At 36.7% G+C, this 25,648-nt stretch overlaps 1 protein-coding gene across 1 annotated transcript in view; it reads right to left on the bottom strand.

Moving 5' to 3' along the window:
- The window catches only part of IL1RAPL1 (interleukin 1 receptor accessory protein like 1), a 1,328,695-nt gene that overhangs the window by 542,413 nt on the left and 760,634 nt on the right, over positions 1–25,648 (bottom strand). The window contains exons 4-5 of the mRNA XM_030845253.2: positions 20,041–20,227; positions 17,360–17,513 (exon numbers count right to left, since the gene is read on the bottom strand). Of these exons, the coding sequence (XP_030701113.1) occupies positions 17,360–17,513; positions 20,041–20,227 (341 nt within the window). The remainder of the gene's footprint in view (positions 1–17,359; positions 17,514–20,040; positions 20,228–25,648) is intronic.

Genomic DNA, 25,648 nt, shown 5'->3' on the forward strand with positions numbered 1-25,648 from the left:
ATTTTGCACAGTGCCTCCATATAGCTAGCAGTCAAAGGAAAAGTAACTGTTCTCTAACAAGGAGGTACGTATGAGTTCAGTTAGTGGTCTGCAAGCCTAGAAGCAATACAGTTCTACCACCTGGGCAAGGTTGACTGGTGACAGGAATAATGAACCATTCTAAGAGGCAAGCAGTCCATGGGATTGCACTGGTAGGACTATCATAATGAACACATTCTAAGCACTGAGAAATCCAAAGCTATCAAAAGCAACAAGAAATTCAAGGCTAGGTCTTGCTGATGAACTGTATCAGGCAACACAGTAACACCAAAATCAAGGCCAGAAAATTCAATCGAATCAAAAGGCACATAGGTCTGGGGTAAGGAGTACTGCTGACCAAGCACTCTTCTTAAGATGTACGCTCTCACACAGCACCAAAAATGGCAGCATTCATTTAGGTTTTTAAAATATCACTCATCATCTTAAGCAGAGCTAATTTATAGCCTGTATCTATGGACTCTAGTACCTGACATTCTTAGGGGTGTAATATAGGGATTTTTTTTAACGCTGTCTTGTCCCAGGCCCACTTGAGGTCCTGGATGGAGGTCAGTCAATTCCCCTTCTCAAGCAGTCGATTAATGTACCTCAACCACTTCCCTTATTTGGCTCTCACCCTGGAAGGCAGGCACCGAGCACTAGGGACAGCTCCTATGTCCCCGAGTCCGTGAAATTATTCAAATTAGCCAATCGGCAGGGATCCCTCAAAATCCAGCTAACCCCACTCCACTTGTCATACATCAGCTACTCCCTACAGCTGGAGCTTGCTGTTACCCCATCCCTGGGTACAACCCCCTGTGTGCCCCTGCCTGGCAGCCTTCTTTCAGTTGGATCTGTAAGTAACAGAGCTCTGCCTTTCCTTTTATCTCAACTCGGTGTGTTGTGTCTCGCCACCAAAAGAATGTATAAATCTTATAAAACAAGGGTCCTAGTCTACTTTGTATTTTGTCCTCAGACACTTTTTTGTGGCCAGTCATGTTCTTTTTCTTCCTGAAACCCTCAGTGGGGTTTCATCCATGGGAATATTATGCAGTATGTGTTGAGGTTCTATTCCTCTAGACATTTTGCTTTACACTGCTCTTGGATACTACCAGCCTGGTACCATTTTTATGTAAATTTTTTGACTTAAGGGCTTTCAGGCCAGACAAGTGGTGTAAATTCAAATGCCCAAACACACAGGCTATGGATTAATAGCCTTGTTTTAAAAAAATGAAGAGCTAATGCCAGGACAGGCAAACTGCCTTGTCTTCTTGTGTCAGCGGTCATATTTGTTTTCCTTTTCCTTTTCATGGCAGCCCATTTAGAATACTTGGTTTATATGGGAACTTCAGTTCCAACTGCCTACCCTTTGAGGGTCCAAGTCCTAGTCTCATCTCGCCATGTAACTAATAAAACCAAAGCACTTGGTTGCTGATAATTACAATCCCAACACTCATCTGCTCCCGACCACCCCCACCCCCGACCCCATGGTGGCCTCGGAGTCAGGTTCCTCCCGTTGCGGAGCACAGGCTCCAGACGCGCAGGCTCAGCGGCCATGGCTCACGGGCCTAGCCGCTCCGCAGCACGTGGGATCTTCCCGGACCGGGGCACAAACCCGTGTCCCCTGCATGGGCAGGCGGACCCTCAACCACTGCGCCACCAGGGAAGCCCTCAGGTTCTTTTAACTGCTCTAGTTAAAAGTTCCTTCTTTCCTTTTGACCCCTGAGATGCTGTGTGTGTGTGTGTGTGTGTGTGTGTGTGTGTGTATGATATTTTTAAAAAAAATTTTATTGGGGTATAGTTGATTTAAAATGTTGTGTTAGTTTCAGGTGTATAGCAAAATGAATCTGTTATACATATACATATATCCACTCTTTTTTCTTTTTCGATTCTTTTCCCATATAGGCCCCTGAGATTTTTAAAAAACTCTCTTGCAAGCTCATCTAATCATTTAAAAGGCCTATCTATTCTATTTTATCCAGCATTTCCAGGTGTTTCAAAGCAGCGAAGGGGGGTACCTATTCAACCACATTTTCAGAAATGGATATCTGTTACTTTTTAAGTTCAAAGCATCATATGAAGTGGATAATGAAAAAATGAATATTTTTAAGTTCAATTTACAAAATCTAGAAGGAAATCAGGTACCTTTTAGCAAGTACTTGAAAAGTTTTGTAAAGGGTGAGTAAATTGAGGTTATGTGGATTGGATGAGTCATTATAAATAAGAACTTAGAACAGATCCTGGGCACAGAACAAATAGTACTAACTACTTTCATTACTAATACTTATTATTATTGCTTATATTGATGGAAATCATCTAAATGAATAATGCCTTGTTGCCACTATGGCTAGAAATAGCACATCCCAACCTTGCTATTGATATAGTCTAAAATGTATACATTTTTGCTTAAGATAAAAACATCGTACTTTTAATTCAAAGTTATCACATCTTGACATTAATGACATTAATCAAACACTGCTTGATTAATACATTTTGGATAACTCACTCAATATACTGAAAGATTAAACAATAATTTAAGGTAATTTGTGTCAGGAGAGTTATCATTAGAAATTACTCATAAGAGAGATCTTTTGCTCTAGGTACCGAACTCCAAATAAAGATTAGACAGCCAAAATGATTAAACTCAGTTTCACTATATTGATCAGCTTTAATCTCTTTGATTTCAAGAGTTTCAATTAATATAAATGATCTTTCAGTTGCAAAACATGATAGACCTTTATTTATAAAATAGCTAAGACTGTAATATGCTCCATTTTATCAAAAATAATATACGTGATGGTTGTTCTTGGCATTAATTCTTGCACACTACTAAACACACAAGGTAAAGTCTAAAAAGATATGCGCCTATTATCAATTTCATCAAATCTTTTTAAGTTACAGTCAGCAAAGCACACTAGAGTCTATGAAATATTTTAACAAAAACAGTTTTTTAAAGGGGGAGATAAAAGATAACAGTTTTTAAAGAAATGGAAAAAACATTAAAAGTAATCACGTCACCCCCAGGCTAGACCACAGAGACACCATCTAATTATATCAGTGGCAGAAGAATTAAAGGTCTCATAGTAAAATGTGTTTCAGTTGAACTTAAAATATGAATCTTTCATAGTGATCAGCAGAGCTAATATGAAAAGTATGATGCCCTGCTATTAATTATCTAGTGTAGTAAATCATAAACTGAAGTTCAGGAAATTAAGTTTTATTCCTAAATTTGTCACAATGATGTTTTGTAACCTTGATAAAGCCACTTAACCTTTCTTTGCCTCAGCTTCCTCATCCATAAAAACAGGAGGAAGATGTACCTTTTGAGAACATAAATTCAGCCTATTGCTGATTGGAAAGTAGTTTAAGTATATTGCTACATTAACTCTGTTAAAAATGTTATACCAAGTATAAAAAATGCTACAGTCTTGTAGCAATAACCTCACTCTTTTTGTTTTTTTCAAGTCAGTTTTCCTTTCCTCACTTCATCCCTATTCTTGCTGACTCTTACATTGTGTTGGAAAAATTTTTTCCTGATATAACATTTTCACAATCCATTTTCTTACCATTACTTTACTCATGATCTAGCCCTAGAAATTAAATGGCTTTCAACTTGTCTGACTCATTCAAAATTTTATGATGGAAATATGGTTGTTATTTTGTTTTGAATCTTTCTTTTAAAATTAAAGAAAAATGTTTTCATCAGAAGGAAAAATAAGTATTAACAGATAAAAGTGAATAATATATAATTTAATACCTCTGGAAAAATTTATATAGTGTGCATTTTTTTCTTAGACCTAAACAAATCTGGAAAAATTTATATAGTGTGCATTTTTTTCTTAGACCTAAACAAATCCAAAAGCATGTACCATAAACCAATAATGTCTGTATTTTTTGTCTAAATAGGTCACATTGTATGAAGAGCCAAGGTCATCTAATTCATTTTGGAATTACTTGGTCTCTTATGGACCACCTCTTGACATGCTTTCCCTATAGCTGCACTCCCACAAATAATCTGGCAGAGGGTTAGGGCTAAAGATACAGCTTGGGTGTGAGTTAGAGTTTAGTATAAGGAACCCTAGGATATGGCAATGTATAGCAATACAAACTTGATATATATATCAATAGATAAAGTACAGAAAATTGTCATATGACCCACAACATAATTTTATGAATATCAAACCACATTTTATAATCTCCAAGAAATCACAATGTTTAGAAGCAGTGAACATCTGTTGTTTATATTCCCTAGAATATTTTTCACTTTCTCTTGGCACCTCAAACTTCCTTTGGATTACTACTCCCCTCCTTCTCTCAGTCCATGTGGTTCGGGTAGGCCCATGACCCAAAGCAGCCTAAACAATATCTACTAAATTTGAAAATACACATACTGTGAATAAACAAATCCACTCCTAGGTAAAATCCTCCATAAATTCCTACTTATATGTACAATGAAAAACGTGTGTTTGTGTGTGTGTGCTTGCAAGGTGGTTAATGGCAATATTATGTACATTAGCAAAAAAATCAAAACAATCCCAATTGTCTGTAAACAAACTGTGAGATATTCACAGAATAGAATACTATAGTATAAAAGTAATAAATAAACTGCAGCTAAATGGAATAACATAATGAATTTTTAAAACAAACTGGAGTTGAAAAAACCAGACACAATAGAATACAGTGTGTGGGTCCAAATTTATACGTTTCAAAAACAGGCAAAATGTTAGCTATATTGCTTAGGTATGCACTATCCACTAGTGTAACTTTTAAAAAAAGACAAGAAAACAACATAAAAGTCATGAGGGCATTAACATAATCAATAGCAGGGAAGAAGGAGTTTATATTCAGAAGGGTATGTGGAGAACTTCTGTGATGCCTGTAATGTTCTTATTTATTTATTTACTTATTTGCTTCTCATTGCGGTGGCTTCTCTTGTTGCGGAGCATGGGCTCTAGGCATGCGAGCTTCAGTAGTTGTGGTGCGTGGGCTCAGTAGTTGTGGCACACGGGCTTAATTGCTCTGCGGCATATGGGAACTTCCTGGACCAGGGATCGAACCCGTATCCCCTGCACTGGCAGGTGGATTCTTAACCACTGTGCCATGAGGGAAGTCCTGCCTGTAATGTTCTATTTCTTCACCTAGGTGGGTTCATTTGATAATACACTAAGTAGCTGCATATTTATATTTTATGTACTTTATTATATTTGACTATTAAATGAAAAGAAGCAAGTGAAGAAATATGGGCTGGGTTATGGATTTCTTAGTAGCATAAAAATACTGTACCTAAAGAGAGGTACATTAATGGAAAAAAAAAAGAAAAGAGGAGTATAATAGAATGCTACACAGCTTTATTTAGGACTTTTTTGCATAGAACACTTTAAACAATGATTTCAATCAAAACAGCAATATCTTCTGGGTCAAAATTTATTGACACTTGTCCAGAAAGAGAAACTAATATAGTAGAATACACAATCAAGAATTGAAAAGAATTTGATAAACTGGAAGACGTTAAAAATGAGCATGAAGCAATCTTAATAGGAAAACTCAGTCCTATGTTTATACCTAAAAGTTCAACCGTAGGTAGGCACTTGAGTTAACAATTGATATATGGGAGATGAAGTTATTTGACTTAAAGTTCACTACAAAGCAACAATACAATGTAGGAAATAAAAGGGTTGATGTAATACTCAGCAGTGTTAGCAAAAGTGGAGTATGGGATATGGGATCTGGATCGAGGGAGTTATTCCTCCATTATTTTTTATACTTTTGGGGTGACAAGGTATCATTCTGCTCAATTGTAAACACAATTTAAGAGCAATTGATTTAAAGAGGAATATGTCCATGATACCAAATTAATTCATTCAAGAATATACATCTGTTTAGTGACTACTATGGGTCAGACATGCTAGATTCTCACTGGGTTTGAGAACCCCAAGACAGAAATGACACTGCTGCTTTTGGTTTCAGCTTCCCCAAGTAAGTAGCTTAGAAGTCATCACTCCCATTTCTACAACAAGAAGCGGAAAAAACTGAAAACCAAAAGCTTTTCTTAGACCTCTAAGAGAACTGATGCTTCAAGGCAAACCACCACTCCAAAATTTGGAAACACAGGTGAATCCAGAGTCAGAGCTGAGATTTGCTTATCTGAACAAGACACTGGAGCCAGAAACTCTGTCAGCAACCACCATAACCAAACCCAGATATGACACAGATATTGACATTATTGGACAGGGAATTTAAAATAATTATATTTAATATCTTAAGTGCTCTAATGGAAAGAAAGATAACATGCAAAAACAGATGGATAATTTAAGCACAGAAATGGAAATTCTTAGCAGGAATCAAAAGGAAAAGCTAGGAATTAAAACACTGTAGCAGAAATGAAGGCTGTCTATGATGGGCTCATCAGTGTACTGGACACAGCCAAGGAAAGACTTAGTTAAAAAAGGTCAATAGAAAATAGGTCAATAGGTCAATAGATATTTCATAAACCAAAATGCAGAAGAAAAAAAGAATGAAAAAAAATGTAACAGAACATCCAAGCACTATGGGATAACGTCCACAGGCAGGAGAAGGAAGAAAAGGAATAAGAAAGAAAAACTGGACCAAACAAGAAATATTTGAAATAATAATGGCCATGGAATTTCTAAAATTAATGACAGACACCAAATAAGAAACCCATGAAGCCCAGAAAACACCAAGCAGGATAAATAACAAAAATCACTACGTCTAGATATATTCAAACTTCAGGAAAGAAATCACAGACAAATAGAAAATCTTGAAAAATCACAGGAAAAATGCCATAGCTATAGAGGAACAAGGCTAAGAATCACAGTGAACCTCTTTTCAAAAAGCATTCAAGAATGAAGAGAGAGGAGTGGAACATTTAAAGTGGTGAAAAATAAAGGCATTCTAGAACAAACAAAAACAGGGAATTTATCACCACCAGACTTTTACTGCAAGAATTGTTAACATAAGTGATTCAGGCAGAAGGAAAATATATATGTCAGAAATGTGAATCAACATAAAGAAGATAAGTGTCAGAGAAGGAGTAAATGAGGGTAAAGTAAAATATTTTATTTACCTTATTAAAAATTGATCTAAAAGATAACTATTTATCTAAAGTAATAATAAGAATTTATTGGATGACTCTGTGCTCCCACTGCAGGGGGCACAGGTTCCATCCCTGGTCGGGGAACTAAGATCCCGCAAACCACTGTGGCACGGCCAAAAATAAATAAATAAATAAATAAATTTTTTAAAGTAAAAAAAGAAATAAAAAGAATTTATTGGACGTTATAACATACAGATAAGTGAAATGAATGACAGCAATGTTATAAGGGATGAGAGGGAAGAACTGAGAATACTTTGTAATAAGGTACCTGCGCTACACACAAAGTAGCATAGTGTTTTACGAAGGTGGACTGAGATTGGTGTTTAAAAAAAGTATTGAAATATCCACAGCAACCACTGAAATTTTTTTTAAAAGAAGTAAAACTGATAATAAGAAAGGAGAGACAAAGTAGAACCATATAAATTGTTCAATTAAAACCAGAGAAAGCAGAAGAGAGAGGGAAAACAAAGAATAAGTTCAATGAACTGAAAACACTGACAAACTTATTAATCCAACAATTTCAATAATCATTTTATTTTTTTTTAACTTTTTGTTTTTGGCCACTGACAAATACATTAGTCCAACAATTTCAAAAATCACTTTATTTTTTTTAACTTTTTTTTTTTTTTTGGCCACGTCATGTGGCTTGTGGGATTTCCTGACCAGGGATTGAACCTAGGCCCCCAGCAGCGGAAGCGTGGAGTCCTAACCACTGGACTGCCAGGGAATTCCCTCAATAATCACTTTAAATGTAAGTGGTCTAACTACATCAGTTAAAACATAGAGAAAGTCAAAGTGGATGAAAAAAATTAAGATCGAACCATGTTGTCTGCAAGGAACCCACTTTAAAAATAAAGAACCAGATAGGTTAAAAGTGAAGGGATGAAGAAAGATATACCACGCTAACACTAATCAAAAGAAAGCTAGGTATATTAATTTCAGACAATGCTGACTTCAGAACAAGGAAAATATGAATAAAGAGGGATATTACCTAATGACAAAGAGATCAATTCTCCAAGAAGACATAATAACCCTAAACACATGCACACCTAACAACAGAGCATCAAAATTGTGAGGCAAAAACTTAGAGAATTGAAAGGATAAACAGAAACATCCACTACTATTTTTGGAAATTTTAACACTCTACTTTCAGTAACTGAAATATCAAGCAAGCAGAAAATCAGTGAGGATACAGTTGATTTGAAAAACACTGTAAGTAAACTTGATTTAATTGACATTTATAGAATTCACCATCTGACAACAGCAAAATATACATTCCTCTCAAGCTCTCATGGGACATTCACCATGAAAGATCACATTCTGGGTCATAAAACACACTTTAACAATATTTTAAAAATAGAAATCACACAAAGTGTGTGCTCAGATCACTGAAAATAAACTAGAAGTCAATAGGATAAAAATAGCTGGGAAAATCACCACATGTCTAGAATTCACACATTTCTAAATAACACATGGGTCAAAGAATACTTCACAAGAGAAATTTAAAAATATTTTGAACTATATGAAAATGTAACATAAAACTTGTGGGATGCAGCAAAAGTAGTGTTTAGAAGAAATTTATAGAATTAAGTCTATGTTTCAGGGAAAAAGAAAACTCTAAAATAAAACTCTAAACCTCTGCTCTGTGAAAATCATTGTTAAGGAAAATCAAAAGAAAAGTTATAGTCACATGATGAGCTTCAGATTAGACACGGCCCTAAAGTTGTCTTGTGCTGACCTTAAATTCTTATTTCAGAAGAGAATCTGGTTTAGGTAATTCATTTTTTAAAAGATCATGTGCAAAAACACTACGTTTTAAAAATAACTCACAGAATGGCCTTAGTTTTTTATGTCCGCTGGTATGTTTGTGAGTTGTGTTCTCTGTACTAGACATCCCAGAATAAAGTGGAGTGAATTCAATAGTTAAAAAAAAAAAAAAAAAGAAAAAAAGAAAAGTTACAGGATGGGAGAAAATATTCGCAAAACATACATCTGATGAGAGGGTTGTATGAAAAGTATACAAAGAATTCTTAAAACTGAGCAATGGAAAAACAAACATCCCATTTAAAAAGGAGGCTATATATTTGAACAGACACAGATCAAAGAAGATATACAAAATGCAAATAGCATATAAAAAGATGTTCAAAATAATTTATAATTAGGGAATTGGCAATTGAAAAACTGAGATACCACTACAAAACTATTGGAATGTTAAAATTCAAACAACAGAATTGCTGGAAGGATAGAGATCACTAAAATTCTTCATTCATTGTTGATGGAAATGCAAAATGGTACAGCTACTTTAGAAGACAGTTTGGCAGCTTCTCACAAAGCTAAATATGATCTTACCATATACTCTAAAAGTTATATTCCTAGGTATTTTTTCAACTAATTTGAAAACTTATATCAACAGAAAGACCTGCACAATAATGTATATAATAGCTTTATTCATAATCTCCAAAAACTGGAAGCACCCAAGATGCACCATTCAAAAGATGAATGGACAAACTATGGTACAGCCACACAGCAGAATATCATTCAGTAATAAAAGGAAATGAGGAGCTATCATGAATGAACCTTAAAGACACTATGCTAAATGAAATAAACCATACACAAAAAGATAAATATTGTATAATTCCACTTATTTGAGGTACCTAGAATGGTCTAATTTATAGATACAGAAATAGAGGGGTGGTTGCCAGGGATTGCTGGGAGAAGGGAATGGGGAGTTACGGTTTAATGGGTACAGAGTTTCGGTTTGGAAAGATGAAAAAGTTCTAGAGGTAGATGGTGGTGAGGTAGATGGTGGTTATCATTGCACACAATGTGAATGCAGTTAATGCCAGTGAAATGTATACCTAAAAATGGCAAAAATGGTAAATTTTTTTAGTTATATTTTACAACAAAAACACAAAAAGCTTCTTTGAGTCCAATATCTAGAAATCTTTTTAACCAGCTGACTTCAGGACTCAGAAACTGGGCTTATATTCTGCTCCAATCGTTAACCTTTGTTCTTCTTGTGTTTCTATAGAAACGTCTCTTAATAAATCCCTGATGGCTTGCACCATATAGGTTTAACTTTGGGAGCTCATCTGAAAAACTACCTCCAGATATAAAAAAACTCCTTAACTGAACTAACCTATTCTCAGGACTAAGAATGGCTCATTGTGATATGAAGCCATCTACCAACTCAGATTCTAGACTATAAAACTTATTGGGGAAGTTTCAAAGGTGGGAATAAAGGGTAGCAGAATGTGCCACCCAAAAATATGCCTCTTTGATATAAAGATAATTTTGAGCTGGTTATTTTGAGAAACTGCAGACACAGGAGAAGCTCTAAAAATAAACTAAGAGTTACCCTTTTGTAAGGGGAATTTACACTTATAAAAAAATCTTCATTTATGTAAGGGTGTCTCCCTCTCTGTACCAGGAAGAGAAAAATGACTAAATCTCCAGAAACTCTTACCAATGGAGAAGGCATTTAGATTTAGATTTAGACTTACCCTTGCTTACTGTGCTTTTCCTGGTAACCCCCCATAACTGGCCTTTCTCCCCCTCCCCCAACCAAAAAACCTTTCTTTTGTCTTTAGCTGAAGATGATATTTAAGGGAGTGGCTTTGGCCATCTTGGTGAGGTACTAAGTTTCCCTGGGTATCTTCAAGGTACACGTGACATATACATGTTAATAAACTTCTGTTTGTTTTTCTCTTGTTAATCTGTCTTTTATTACAGGGGGTCTTAGCCAAGAACTCTGAAGGGTAGACAGAAAATTATTTTTCCTCCCCTACAAACCTTAATATATGCAAAATTTTGAAGACATTATTTAGGAGGATGGAAGATCTCCGGAGGGAATGCAGAATGTGATAAAACAACCTAACTATCAATATATTACAACCTCACTGAAGGGGATGGGAGGAAAAGGTGCTGACCTAAGTAACTTTGGAAATGGGTGGAGTCTGTAAGACTAAAGTCAAAAGAAACTGTATATAAGCAATATACCCTAGTCTATAAAGTTGTTTCTCATAGGGGTACAGGTCAACAACTTTGATCCCATTGCACACCTATTTGGAAATAAACAATTAAGGGGGCTTCCCTGGTGGTGCAGTGGTTGAGAATCTGCCTGCTAATGCAGGGGACACGGGTTCGAGCCCTGGTCTAGGAGGATCCCACATGCCGTGGAGCAACTAGGCCCGTGAGCCACAACTACTGAACCTGCACGTCTGGAGCGTGTGCTCCGCAACGAGAGGCCGCGATAGTGAGAGGCCCGCGCACCGCGATGAAGAGTGGCCCCCGCTTGCCACAACTAGAGAAAGCCCTCACACAGAAACAAAGACCCAACACAGCAAAAATAAATACATAAATTAACAAAAAAAAAAACAATTAAGGAAATAGATGGCAGATGGTGGTAACCAGGTTTCTCACTATTGGACAGAAGGTTACACATAAGCCAAAGGAAGAGGCCAGAATGATCCCTATGGTAATGGATTAGAGTTAGAGACATAAGTATGAACTCATGTTTAGTTCAATATAGATATGAATGGTTACATACAGAAATATTTCTAGATATGTGTATATACCTGGGTTAGTATACTCATATTTCCTTGCTCTGTCAACTGACAGGTCTTAGAAGCAACTATACTTGATTAGCAAGGAGTACTCCCAATGCCCAGATCTTAGTTTCTAGCACCATTCTCCAACAAAAGGAAAAGGGACTCTTCGGAAGAAATAGCTGACTGCAGGGCTGGGGCAGGAAATACATAAGATGATCCTGGAGCACCTTGTAGGGTCTGAAAATAAATAAATACTCAAACACACACACACACACACACACAAACTAAAAACGCTCCAAAGGGCCAAAGTTGGAACAATCTGAACAACAAAATAAATAAGGTGATGGTGGATACAAACCAAAGTATAAAAGAAATATTCATGAGTCCATACCATACTGATATAGACAATGATTGAATAAGTAGATAAATGTAGGAAAATAGATATATGTCCCATGTAGAAGAATTCCAAATAATTTAAGCATATACTCTGACTTCAAAGAGGTAGGGGCATGACTCCTCACACCTTAAGTGTGGACTACAGATAATGACTTCCTTCCAAAGAGCAGAGTAGGGAAAGCTGTAAAAAAGAGTAAGTTTACAGTGGCAAAATCTGACCAAGAAGTGACTAATACTACCAAGTGATGAATGTCAACATCAACAGTGACGCCATGTTGATAGTACGATATGTTGTGATTTTTACCTCTATGGTCTTCCAGGAATATATAACTCAAGTCTAATCATAAGAAAAACATCAAAGAAATCACAGTTGAAGGACATTCTACAAAATAAGCACTTGTTAAAATTGTCAAGATTATCAAAAACAAAGGAAGTCAGTAACAGTAACAGCTAAAAGGAGCCTAAGGAAACAAAACAATTCAGTGTTATGTGCTATCCTAAATGGGATCCTGGAACAGAAAAAGGACATTAGGTAAAAATTAAGGAAATCTGAATAAAATATGGACTTTAGTTAATAATAATATAGCAACATTAGTTAATTGTAACAAGTGTACCATACTAATGTTAGATGTTAATAATAGGGGAAACTGGGTGTGGGGAATACGGGATCTCTCCCTATTATCCTTTTTATTTTTTCTGTAAATGTAAAACTATTCTAAACTAAAATGTTTATAAAAAAAGAGACATTGCCCTTAACTCTGAAAAATTCATGTTCTTGTGAAAAACCAGGAGTGGCAACAAATAGTTATAATGCAGTGTGGTAGAGGTAAACATTTTAGCTGTGCCTCGAAGAAAGAGTAAGAGTCAGCTCTGTGACAACGTGGAAGAAGAAACATTCCAGAGGCAGCACACAAGGAGTAAGGATTAAGAGGGAGGATATTTGGAGAAAAACAGTAAAACAGTGTGGCTGAGGCGTACAGAAGAGGGTAGAGGCTACAAACGATGCTGAAACATCTTATGTTTATTTTTTTTAAATGTTTAAAGTATACCAAAAGTGTCAAGCACATTTATTGTTTCTTTCACTGTGGCTTCCCTGGTGGTGCAGTTATTAAGAATCTGCCTGTCAATGCAGGGGACATGGGTTTGAGCCCTGGTCCAGGAAGATCCCACATGCCGCAGAGCAACTAAGCCCGTGTGCTACAACTACTGAGCCTGTGCTCTAGAGCCTGCGAGCCACAACTACTGAACATATGTGCCACAACTACGGAAGCCCATGTGCCTCGAGCCCGTGCTCCGCAACAAGAGAAGCCACCACAATGAGAAGCCCACGCACGACAAAGAAGAGTAGCCCCCGCTTGCCACAACTAGAGAAAGCCCGCGCACAGCAATGAAGACCCAATGCAGACAAAGAGGTATCACCTCATGCTGGTCAGAATGGCCATTTTCAAAAAATCTAGAAACAATAAATACTGGAAAGGGTGTGGTGAAAACAGAACCCTCCTGCACTGTTGCTGGGAATGTAAATTGACACAACCACTATGGAAAACAGTATGGGGATTCCTTAAAAAACTAAAAATAGAACTACCATATGACCCAGCAATCCCACTACTGGGCATATACTCTGAGAAAACCATAATTCAAAAAGAGACATGTACCCCAATGTTCACTGCAGCACTATTTACAATAGCCAGGACATGGAAACAACCTAAGTGTCCATCAACAGATGAATGGATAAAGAAGATGTGGCACATATATACAATGGAATATTACTCAGCCATAAAAAGAAACAAAATTGAGTTATTTGTAGTGAGGTGGATGGACCTAGAGTCTGTCATACAGAGTGAAGTAAGTCAGAAAGAGAAAAACAAATACCGTATGCTAACACATATATATGGAATCTAAAAAAAAAATGGTACTGATGAACCTAGTTGCAGGGCAGGAATAAAGATGTAGACATAGAGAATGGACTTGAGGACACGAGGTGGGAAGGGGAAGCTGGGGCAAAGTGAGAGTAGCATCGACATATATACACTACCGAATATAAAACAGTTGGCTGGTGGGAAGCAGCAGCATAGCACAGGGTAATCAGCTCAGTGCTTTGTGATGACCTAGAGAGGTAGGATAGGGAGAATGGGAGGGAGGCTCAAGAGGGAGGGAATATGGGGACATATGTATGCATATGGCTGATTCACTTTGTTGTACAACAGAAACTAACACACTATTGTGAAGCAATTATACTCCAATAAAGATCTATTAAAAAAATGTTTAAAGTATACCAAAAGTGTCAAGCAGGTTTATTGTTTCTTTCACTGTGATCTGTCTTCCTGAACCACTACTTCAGTTAGTAGACACATACACTTTTTTTTTTTTTTTTTTTTTTGCGGTATGTGGGCCTCTCACTGTTGTGGCCTCTCCCGTTGCGGAGCACAGGCTCCGGACATGCAGGCTCAGCGGCCATGGCTCACGGACCCAGCCACTCCGCGGCATGTGGGATCTTCCCGGACTGGGGCACGAACCCACGTCCCCTGCATCGGCAGGCGGACTCTCAACCACTGTGCCACCAGGGAAGCCCGACACATATACTTTTAATAAACCAAAGATCTCCCATAAAAGCTTACAATATGGCCTGTAAGATGCCACTTTATTTATCCAGAAATTTTCTTTTCTCTTCATGTATTGGACTCTCTTTTGTTTTATTTTAAAGAAACATTGTAACACACTTCAAAATATATATTATCAGCTAAGGCAGATCCACTAAAACTAAATGATATCATGCTTTGCATAAGATTTACATTAAGTATAACATGACCATGATATGCAGAAAAACAAGATACAAAGCAGGGATCAATTATTGCTCAGAGAAAATGCCCACCTTCGTTGCTTTACTGAGAGTTTAACTTGGGTTCTAAGAATTGCTCTTTGGCCATAGCCAAAGTAAATAGCTATAGTGTAACACTATTTAAAGCAATGTTATGCATAAATATATCTTGTCAACAGACTTCTTGTTAAAACCTAAAATGCATTTTAATACATATTATTTTTAACTATGGGATATGCAGCTCTATGATTCAACCAAAATTTCATATATAATCAAATTTTGCTTTATACTTTATTTCCCCAAATCAATGTCACAGGTAGAGCTATTTAAATTAGAGGTATTCATAATATTCAACTGAATGTAAACTTTCATTAACTTCCTTTTGGATATCAAGAAATAATTATTCCTCCTTTTTGCATAAAGAAAAGGAGATATTTTTTGGAGAAAATGAATGTACAAAAATATAATAGCCCTGGGTAGCATTTACGAGAAAACAATTCTATTACTGATTGTACAAAATAGCCTCACTTACATGATTTTACCATTTGGGACCCAGTTTCCAGTCTCTAGGAGACTGTTTTCCAATCACCTCTTCTAGACAGTGTTTTAGTAACCTAGCGTTTCTAGAAAGGGGAAAGATGTGCTTACCAAGAATTAGCTCTACACTCCAAAGAATAAAGACTAGAAGTTCATTCTATTTTCTTTACAGAATAGATATTTTTTCATTATTTTCAGTATGTTTTAATTCCTTTGTCTCAGTACCTACTCCTTGAAAAGCTACTTCAGTATAGATTAAGAGCAAAAAAGAAATAATAAAATATTCAACATTTATTGTAAAGAAAACCCAAGTACAGATAGTTATGTTTTTCACTGTTCCATTAAACAGGGAGGTAAAGTGATAAAAGTGTTAATTTTCTATACGAAGACCTATTATACACAACAAAGCTGAAAACAAAACTAGTGCAAATCATACATGTGTACATCATAGGTACGTAATACATGATTAAATGTGTGTTTACTATTCAAGTGTACCATGTATTGCTATTGTCAGTTATTTACTGGGTCTAATATCTATCAAAGGCATTACCAAAGAGCATCTTACTTATTTAACTAAATTTCCTTTCAAGCTGAATAATTACTATCCATCAAATGAATTTCATGAAATCAGATTTTGTTTTTAAGTCAAACTATATCATATCATAATTTCAAGATTTCAAGGTGATTATTGTAAGATGAAGGTGACTACCACAAAACAATTTTCATATACGGGAAAACTATTTTAAGTGAATCAATGAACAAATGGAAATCTCTTTAAAGTATCTGATATCCTTTTCTTACTTTTATATATATGTTTCATAAAAATGATTGTACAGGGACTTCCCTGGTGGTCCAGAGGTTAAGACTGCACACTTCCACTGCAGGGGATGTGGGTTCGATCCCTGGTCAGGGAATTAAGATCCCGCTTGCCATGCAGTAGGACAAAAATTAAAAAAAAAAAAAGAAAAAAAGATTGTACAAAGAATGTCACCAAGAAGAATCTCTCTTAATAAGATGAGAATAATGTCTTCAACTGCCTAAAGTATTGGTCTTGATTCCCCCCCTTTTTTGTGTTGGAACCACTTTGAGAGAAGTATTCAATAACATAAAACAGGGAACGAATACAATATTTAACATGACATCATTTAACATGACAAAACGATGCATATTTGGATATAATTCTATGTTTTGCAAGTTGATTTCATATGTATTAACTTGCCTCATTCAATTCTTGCAAAAATGCTATGAAATAAACAAGGCAAACTTTACCATCACCATTTTATACACGAGGAAAGTGATATTTTGTAGGTTGTGGTGATTAAAATAAAGTCATGTGACTAGTGAGCTGTAGATTCGTGATTTCAGACAGTGTTCTGAACCTTGTTCCCATGCCCTTCTACCTTAGCAACCAGGTATGGGAATGAGTCCATGCAATGCATCTCACATAATTATTCAATTATTGTATCTGAAATTTTGTTATATTCAAGTTCATGAGAACACGTATATCAGGTTCATAGAGTGATAAATGAAAAGAAAAGTAATTCTTCTAATTTGGAGCAAGACAGGAAGACAGAGATAGATTTCATATATTCCATTTCAACATTCTAGGAAGTGTTTCCAAAAATTATACCGCTACAAAATATAAGCATAATTTTCTGAAACTGTAAACTCATTATTTCAAGAACTTTCAAAAGCTAACATTTCTATAATCCCCTAAGCCTATTTTCTTTAACCTTTCATATGCATTTCAGGGCAACATGATTTGAAAGCAAGGAGGAATAAATTTCACCTATAGGAATCCACTTAGCATTTGGTTAAGCACTTCCTTCATTGCAAAGATTTGAAAAAAAATCAATATGCAGCACAAAAAATGAAACTTAAAATGTTAGTTTCATTACTTGCAAATGAAATATTGAAGACTGTGCTTACCTGTAACAGTTAGTTCAGTAGTTCTTCTCACAACAAAGCCTCCATATTTTAATTCACACGTATAATTTCCAATGTCGTCTTCTCTGACTTCTCTTATAAGCAGGGTATCTCTTTTGAATACAATACTTGGCCTCCATGTTTTTGTCCTACATTCCTACGTGAAGAAGACAAAATTTTTATAGTACATACAGTAACTTAAAGTATTTAAAATAACTAAACTAAAAGCTTCTAAAGTTAGATTTTAAAAGAGCTAGAGTTGTGAATTAATGCTACAGATTTTCAAAACTTCTCCACATCTCTGGGAAATCAGGTACCTCAATTTGAAAAAAGCACTTTTAGCAAGAGTCACTTTATTAACGTCTAACTTTAGTGTCTCTAAATCATATATGTATTGATTATTAGATATAAGAAAATGACATTTATTAAGATTAATCCTGACATCATTTTTAGAAGCAAATAGTCTGCATTTGATGATTATGAAATTAACTACTTTGATACTGATAATATAAAATATAAAATGAATTTTTTAGTGGAAAGCAGAAAAACTAATTCTATAGAGAAAAATGCTTTAGTTCAGTATTTTAAATCTTTTAAGGCTGCATTTAGAAATAATTCAATCTTTTCATAGCATATATATTCTACAGTCCCTGGAAGAAAGGGCCATTATTTATATGCAAGGTCTTTATAGTCTCACAGTCTACCAAATTATGGTCTCTGCTTTAAGCTTTGGATTATAATGATGTTGGCTCAGGAGATTTCTGTTTTTGCCAAACAGAAGTCCATTTTCTCTAGCCATATTCGAAATCAGTGGAATGAGGATAAAATAACTTTAAACCTTTTAACACTAGTCAGAGGTAATATTATTTTGTTAAAAATTTATTGCCAGATCAAATTTATGCAGACCATTATTTTGATTATGTGTCTCAATGCCTGTGTATAATTGGAGGACAATTATCTGGTTATTTCAGTCCAAAATATACACTTAATATCCTCATATTAGTTGCATAAACTGTCATAGTTGCATAAATTATACACTAAATGTATGCAATACATATTACCTTGACTATGGAAAAATAATCTGAATTGTTACAAAACTTCTAAATTCCACATATACTGCATCTCCACCCATCACTTCACTAATGATGGTCTTTATAGCATAAGGTCACAATGACTGGGGAGATGGTGGAAGCATGACTAAAGGACCAATATGAGGCCAGCCATTTAAAAAACTGAGTGTGTGACTCTGTGTGTGTGTGTGTGTGTGTGTGTGTGGCCTCTAATGTTTCAGCAAATTTTGAGATACTATTTGCAAAAAGTGAGAAAAAGTGCATGACTCTTAAGATCAACTTATTGGCAAACAACAAGGAAATTGCATATTTAGAAGCTGAATGTACACATATGAGTATTAGAAAAATATCTGTACTTGAAGATCTTGTGTCAAACGCCCCTAATACCTCTCCCCTTTGAGGAAATCATCAGGGCTTGCTTAGAATCCTCCTGTGGAGGCAAACCACAGAAAATCAGGGTGAGAAATATATAATTAAAAAACTTTAAAAGTAAATAAAGCTCACATGTACAGGAACAGAAATAGTGGGGCTAATATTTAAGGGCTATTTAATACTGTCTAATACAGAAATCCGAGGGAAAAGTAGAAAAATATTTCAACAGTTCCCTTGATGTTCTGAATACTCCATTGCTTACTGTCAAGAATCAAAAGAAAGTCATTCAAAGAAGGGCGTTACTAATTTTGGAAAAATCCTTTAAAAATTGTTAAAGATGTACTTCCTGTTTCATTTCTAACAAGTTTTGAATTCGTTATCAGTCCTGAGGGCTCATATTCTGTATACTGACATTTGTGAACCTAGTTACTAAAAGATCCAGCTTCCTAAATTCCTATTTCCAGTTAGTTGGACAAAGCAAAAGTTTACGCTAGGTATCTTTAAATCATGGAAAACATATTCCAGACAAATGTTCATAACATCTATATTGTATTTTCTTGGGTATGTTCAATAACAAAAGCATCTTTTAGATATAAATAAGTTGAAGAACATGTTCAAATCTTGAAATTCAGTCAAAGTCAATGATGTGACAGGAAGAACAGCGTCTGATTATTCTGCTTAAGCCTAAAGTTGCTTCTGGTTTTTGAAAAGAAGTTAATCTAACACTATTTTTATAATCGTATACATTTTCATCGGATTTTTAAAAACATGTATGCTTTTATACAAAAGGGATTAGGATATGCACAAAGATACTTCCATTAAACAGAATATTTCAATAAAACTAGTACACCATTTTATCACAGAAGCAAGTCAATCCTTTTTCTCCTTGTTTGGGGACATTTTGGACTGCTTATATGAAGAGTTTGAAATGAATGCTTAATGCATTTTAGTTCCTGAAATTATCAACACAGATTATAATAGACTTGATAGGATTATCAGCATAAACTAGATATAAACATTAACATAGTAGCTTATTACAATGTACTAAAAATACAAATATTGACTTGGATTATCAAAGCCCCTGGTTTAAAAACTTATAATGACCAGCACAACTTGCTGTAGTGTCTTAGGAAGGCAGAACTGAACTATATAACACCCATTTAAATGTTTTTATCCAACTTGCCCTAGAATAAGGTACACATTAATCTATTTATAAGTGATAAAATCATTCATAGTCCATACCTTATACCATAGGATTTCAGGTTCTCTGGATGGTAGTAAAAAATCTTCTATGTCACGGCACGAAATTTCCTTGCTTTTGCTAAGTTCAGCTTTATCAAAGTACTTCATCTTGGAATTGTAGCACAGTCCAGTGTCATTTTCACCCACTGTCAGTGAGATGGATACTTTCATACAGTAAGTGGAGTTTCTGTAATGAAGCAGAATAAATATGGTGGCCTGGTGTGAACAAAAAGCAACTGTTGTCAAGGCAGTGTATTTACTTCACTCAAAAAGGGAGAGAGGAAGAGAGGGATAAAAACTCTACTGATAATTAATGTATGGTATCATGGCTTATTCCACAGGGCTCTATCTTGTCACCCAGCTAAACAATGCTTGGTTCTGTTAAACCATTTGTATATTTTTCATATGCTAGAAAAAAATTTTATATTATATAAAAGTTTGGTTTGAAAAACTGTTTAATAGACATTTTTATTTAGATTTTATCTAGGAAAATAAAATAAAGGAAGATTTAGGTCAAGAAACAAGTCAAGCCTGGTCATAATATGCTAAAATTGGTAAATTCATACTCAGCCGTAAAAAAGAATGAAATAATGCCATTTGCAGCGACACGGATGGACCTAGAGATTGTCATACTGAGTGAAGTGAGTCACACAGAGAAAGACAAATATCATATGATATCACATATGCAGAATCTAAAAAAAAAATGGCACAAATGAACTTATTTACAAAACAGAAATAGAGAAAGTCTGGTCGCAGTCAGCTGTGTCTGCGCCGGACCTGAGCTGGGATCTAATACAAAAGAAGCCATCTATGGACTATTGGAGAGGGCTGTGCCTCACCAAAAGATAAAGAAACAGAAGGCTGGAGAGTCTCCACTGCTAGTTTAATGACCCAAGAAAGCAGAATTTTGAGCTGGAAGTTTTCCTAATAGGAACCACCCTTGGGGAGACCCTTAAGATGGCGAAGGAGTAAGAGGCAGAGATCACCTTCCTCCCCACAAATACATCAGAATTACATCTACATGTAGAACAACTCCTAAAGAACACCTACTGAACGCTGGAAGCAAACCTCAGACCTCCCAAAAGGCAAGAAACTCCCCACGTACCTGGTAGGGCAAAAGAAAAAAGAGACAAAAGAATAGGGATGGGACCTGCACCAGTGGGAGGGAGCTGTGAAGGAGGAAACGTTTCCACACACTAAAAGCCCCTTCGCAGGCAGACACTGTGGGTGGTGGAGGGGGGAAGCTTCGGAGCCACGGAGGAGAGCGCAGCCACAGGGGTGCGGAGGGCAAAGCGGAGAGATTCCCGCACAGAGGATCAGTGCCGACCAGCACTCACCAGCCCGAGGGGTTTGTCTGCTCACCCGCGGGAGCGGGCGGGGGCTGGGAGCTGAGGCTCGGGCTTCGGAGGGTCGGATCCCAGGGAGAGGACTGGGGTTGGCTGCGTGCACACAGCCTGAAGGGGCTAGTGCGCCACAGCTAGCCGGGACAGAGTCCGGCAAAAAGTCTGGAGCTGCTGAAGACACAAGAGACTTTTTCTTCCCTCTTTGTTTCCTGGTGCGCGAGGAGAGGGGATTCAGATTCAGAGCGCCACTTAAAGGAGCTCCAGAGACAGGCGCGAGCCGTGGCTATCAGCGCGGATCCCAGAGACGGGCATGAGACGCTAAGGCTGCTGCTGCTGCCACCAAGAAGCTTGTGTGCAACCACAGCTCACTCTCCACACCTCCCATCCCGGGAGCCTGTGCAGCCCGCTGCTGCCAGAGTCCCGTGATCCAGGGACAACTTCCCCGGGAGAATACACAGTGCACCTAAGGCTGTTGCAAAGTCACTCATGCTGGCCTCTGCCGCCGCAGGCTCTCCCTGCATTCTGTACCTGCACCTCGTGCCCCGCCCCCAGCCTGAGTGAGCCAGAGCTCCCTAATCAGCTGCTCCTTTAACCCCGTCCTGTCTGGACGGGAACACACGCCCTCAGGCGACCTACACGCAGAGGCGGGGCTAAATCCAAAACTGAACCACAGAAACTGTGCGAACAAAGAAGAGAAAGGGAAATCTCTCCCAGCAGCCTCAGGAGCAGTGGATTAAATCTCCACAATCAACTTGATGTACCCTGCATCTGTGGAATACCTGAATAGACAACGAATCATCCCAAATTGAGGCAGTGGACTTTGGGAGCAACTGTAGACTTGGGGTTTGCTTTCTGCATCTAATTTGTTTCTGGGTTTATGTTTATCTTCGTTTAGTATTTAGAGTTTATTATCATTGGTAGATTTGTTTATTGATTTGGCTGCTCTCTTCCTTTATTTTTATATATAGATATATATACTTACTTCCTTTTTCTCTTTTTGTGAGTGCATATGTGTATGCTTCTTTGTGTGATTTTGTCTGTATAGCTTTGCTTTTACCATTTGTCCTAGGGTTCTGTCTGTCCATACTTTTTTTCTTTTTTTAATTACTTTTTATTTTTTTTTATTTTAAATATATATTTTTTAATTTTTTATTTTAATAACTTTATTTTATTTTACTTTTTTCTTTCGTTCCTTTTTTTCTCCCTTTTCTTCTGAGCCATGTGCCTGACAGGGTCTTGGTGCTCCAGCTGGGTGTCAGGCCTGTGCCTCTGAGGTGGGAGAGTTGAGTTCAGGACATTGGTCCACCAGAGATGTCCTGGCTCCACACAATATCAAACAGCAAAAGCTCTCCCAGAGATCTCCATCTCAACACTAAGAACCAGCTCCACTGAACGAAGAGCAAGCTACAGTGCTGGACGTCCTATGCCAAACAACTAGCAAGACAGGAACACAACCCCACCCATTAGCACAGATGCTGCCTAAAATCATAATAAGGTCACAGACACCCCAAAAAACACCACCAGACGCAATCCTACCCACCAGAAAGACAAGATCCAGCCTCATCCTCCAAAACACAGTCACTACTCCTCTTTACCAGGAAGCCTACACAACCCACTGAACCAACCTTAGGCACTGGGGGCAGACATCAAAAAAAACCGTGAACTACGAACCTGCAGCCTGTAAAAAGGAGACCCCAAACACAGTAAGTAAAACAAAATGAGAAGACAGAGAAACCCACAGCAGATGAAGGAGCAAGGTAAAAACCGACCAGACTAAACAAATGAAGAGGAAATAGGCAGTCTACCCAAAAAAGTTTGTAAATATTAACAAACTCTCGGAAATAGAATGGACAAAATACAAGAAATGTTTAACAAGGACCTACAAGAACTAAAGACCAAACAATGATGAACAAGACAATAAATGAAATTTAAAATTCTGTAAAAGAACTGAATAGGACAGTAACTGAGGCAAAAGAATGGGTAAGTGACCTGGAAGATAAAATAGTGGAAATAACTACTGCAGAGCAGAATGTAGAAATAAGAATGAAAAGAATCGAGGACAGTCTCAGAGACTTCTGGGACAAAATTAAATATACCAACATTTCAATTATAGGGGTCCCAGAAGAAGAAGAGAAAAAGAAAGGGACTGAGAAAATATTTGAAGAGATTATAATTGAAAACTTCCCTAATATGGTAAAGGAAATAGTCAATCAAGCCCACTGGGAAGCACAGAGAGTCCCGTACAGGATAAATCCAAGGAGAAACATGCCAAGACACATATTAATCACACTATCAAAAATTAAATACAAAGAAAAAGTATTAAAAGCAGCAAGGGAAAAGCAACAAATAACATATAAGGGAATCCCCATAAAGTTAACAGCTGATCTTTCAGCAGAAACTCTGCAAGCCAGAAGGGAATGGCAGGACATATTTAAAGTGATGACGGAGAAAAACCTACAACCAAGATTACTCTACCCAGCAAAGATCTCATTCAGATTCGATGGAAAAATTAAAACCTTTACAGACAAGCAAAAGCTAAGAGAATTCAGCACCACCAAACCAGCTTTACAACAAATGCTAAAGGAACTTCTCTAGGCAGGAAACACAAGAGAAGGAAAAGACCTACAATAACAAACCCAAAACAATTAAGAAAATGGTAATAGGAACATACATATCAATAATAACTTAAATGTAAATGGATTAAATGCTTCAACCAAAAGACAGAGACTGGCTGAATGGATACAAAAACAAGACCCATATATATGCTGTCTACAAGAGACCCACTTCAGACCTAGGGACACATACAGACTGAAAGTGAGGGGATCGAAAAAGATATTCCATGCAAATGGAAATTAAAAGAAAGCTGGGGTAGCAATTCTCATATCAGACAAAATAGACTTTAAAACAAAGACTATTAGAAGAGACAAAGAAGGACACTACATAATGATGGGTGGATCAATCCAAGAAGAAGATATAACAATTGTAAATATTTATGCACCCAACATAGGAGCACTTCAATACATAAGGCAAATACTAACACCCATAAAAGGGGAAATTGACACTAACACAATCACAGTAGGGGACTTGAACAGCCCACTTTCACCAATGGACTGATCATCCAAAATGAAAATAAATAAGGAAACACAAGCTTTAAATAATACATTAAACAAGATGGACTTAATTGATATTTATAGAATATTCCATCCAAAAACAACAGAATACACTTTCTTCTCAAGTGCTCATGGAAAATTCTCCAGGATCGATCATATCTTGGGTCACAAATCAAGCCTTGGTAAATTTAAGAAAACTGATATGGTATCAAGTGTCTTTTCCGACCACAACGCTATGAGACTAGATATCAATTACAGGAAAAAACCTGTAAGAAATACAAACACATGGAGGCTAAACAACACACTACTAAATAACCAAGAGATCACTGAAGAAATCAAAAATACCTAGAAACAAATGACAATGAAAATACAATGACCCAAAACTTGTGGGATACAGCAAAAGCAGTTCTAAGAGGGAAGTTTATAGCAATACAATCCTACCTCAAGGAACAAGAAACATCTCAAATAAACAACCTAATCTTACACCTAAAGCAATTAGAGAAAGAAGAACAAAAAACCCCAAAGCTAGCAGAAGGAAAGAAATCATAAAGATCAGATCAGAAATAAATGAAAAAGAAATGAAGGAAACAGTAGCAAAGATCAATAAAACTAAAAGCTGGTTCTTTGAGAAGATAAACAAAATTGATAAACCATTAGCCAGGCTCATCAACAAAAAAAGAGAGAAGACTCAAATCAATAGAAGTAGAAAAGAAAAAGGAGAAGAAACAACTGACACTGTAGAAATATAAAGGATCATGAGAGATTACTACAAGCAACTAAATGCCAGTTAAATGGACAGCCTGGAAGAAACGGACAAATTCTTAGAAAAGCACAACCTTTTGAGACTGAACCAGGAAGAAATAGAAAATATAAACAGACCAATCACAAGCACTGAAATTGAGACTGTGATTAAAAATCTTCCAACAAACAAAAGCCCAGGACCAGATGGCTTCACAGGCGAATTCTATCAAACATTTAGAGAAGAGCTAACACCTATCCTTCTCAAACTCTTCCAAAATATGACAGCGGGAGGATCACTCCCAAACTCATTCTACGAGGCCACCATCACCCTGATACCAAAACCAGACAAAGATGTCACAAAGAAAGATAACTACAGGCCAATATCACTGGCGAACATAGATTCAAAAATCCTCA

Source organism: Globicephala melas, chromosome X (assembly GCF_963455315.2).
Source record: "Globicephala melas chromosome X, mGloMel1.2, whole genome shotgun sequence".
Classification (NCBI taxonomy): Eukaryota; Metazoa; Chordata; class Mammalia; order Artiodactyla; family Delphinidae; genus Globicephala; species Globicephala melas.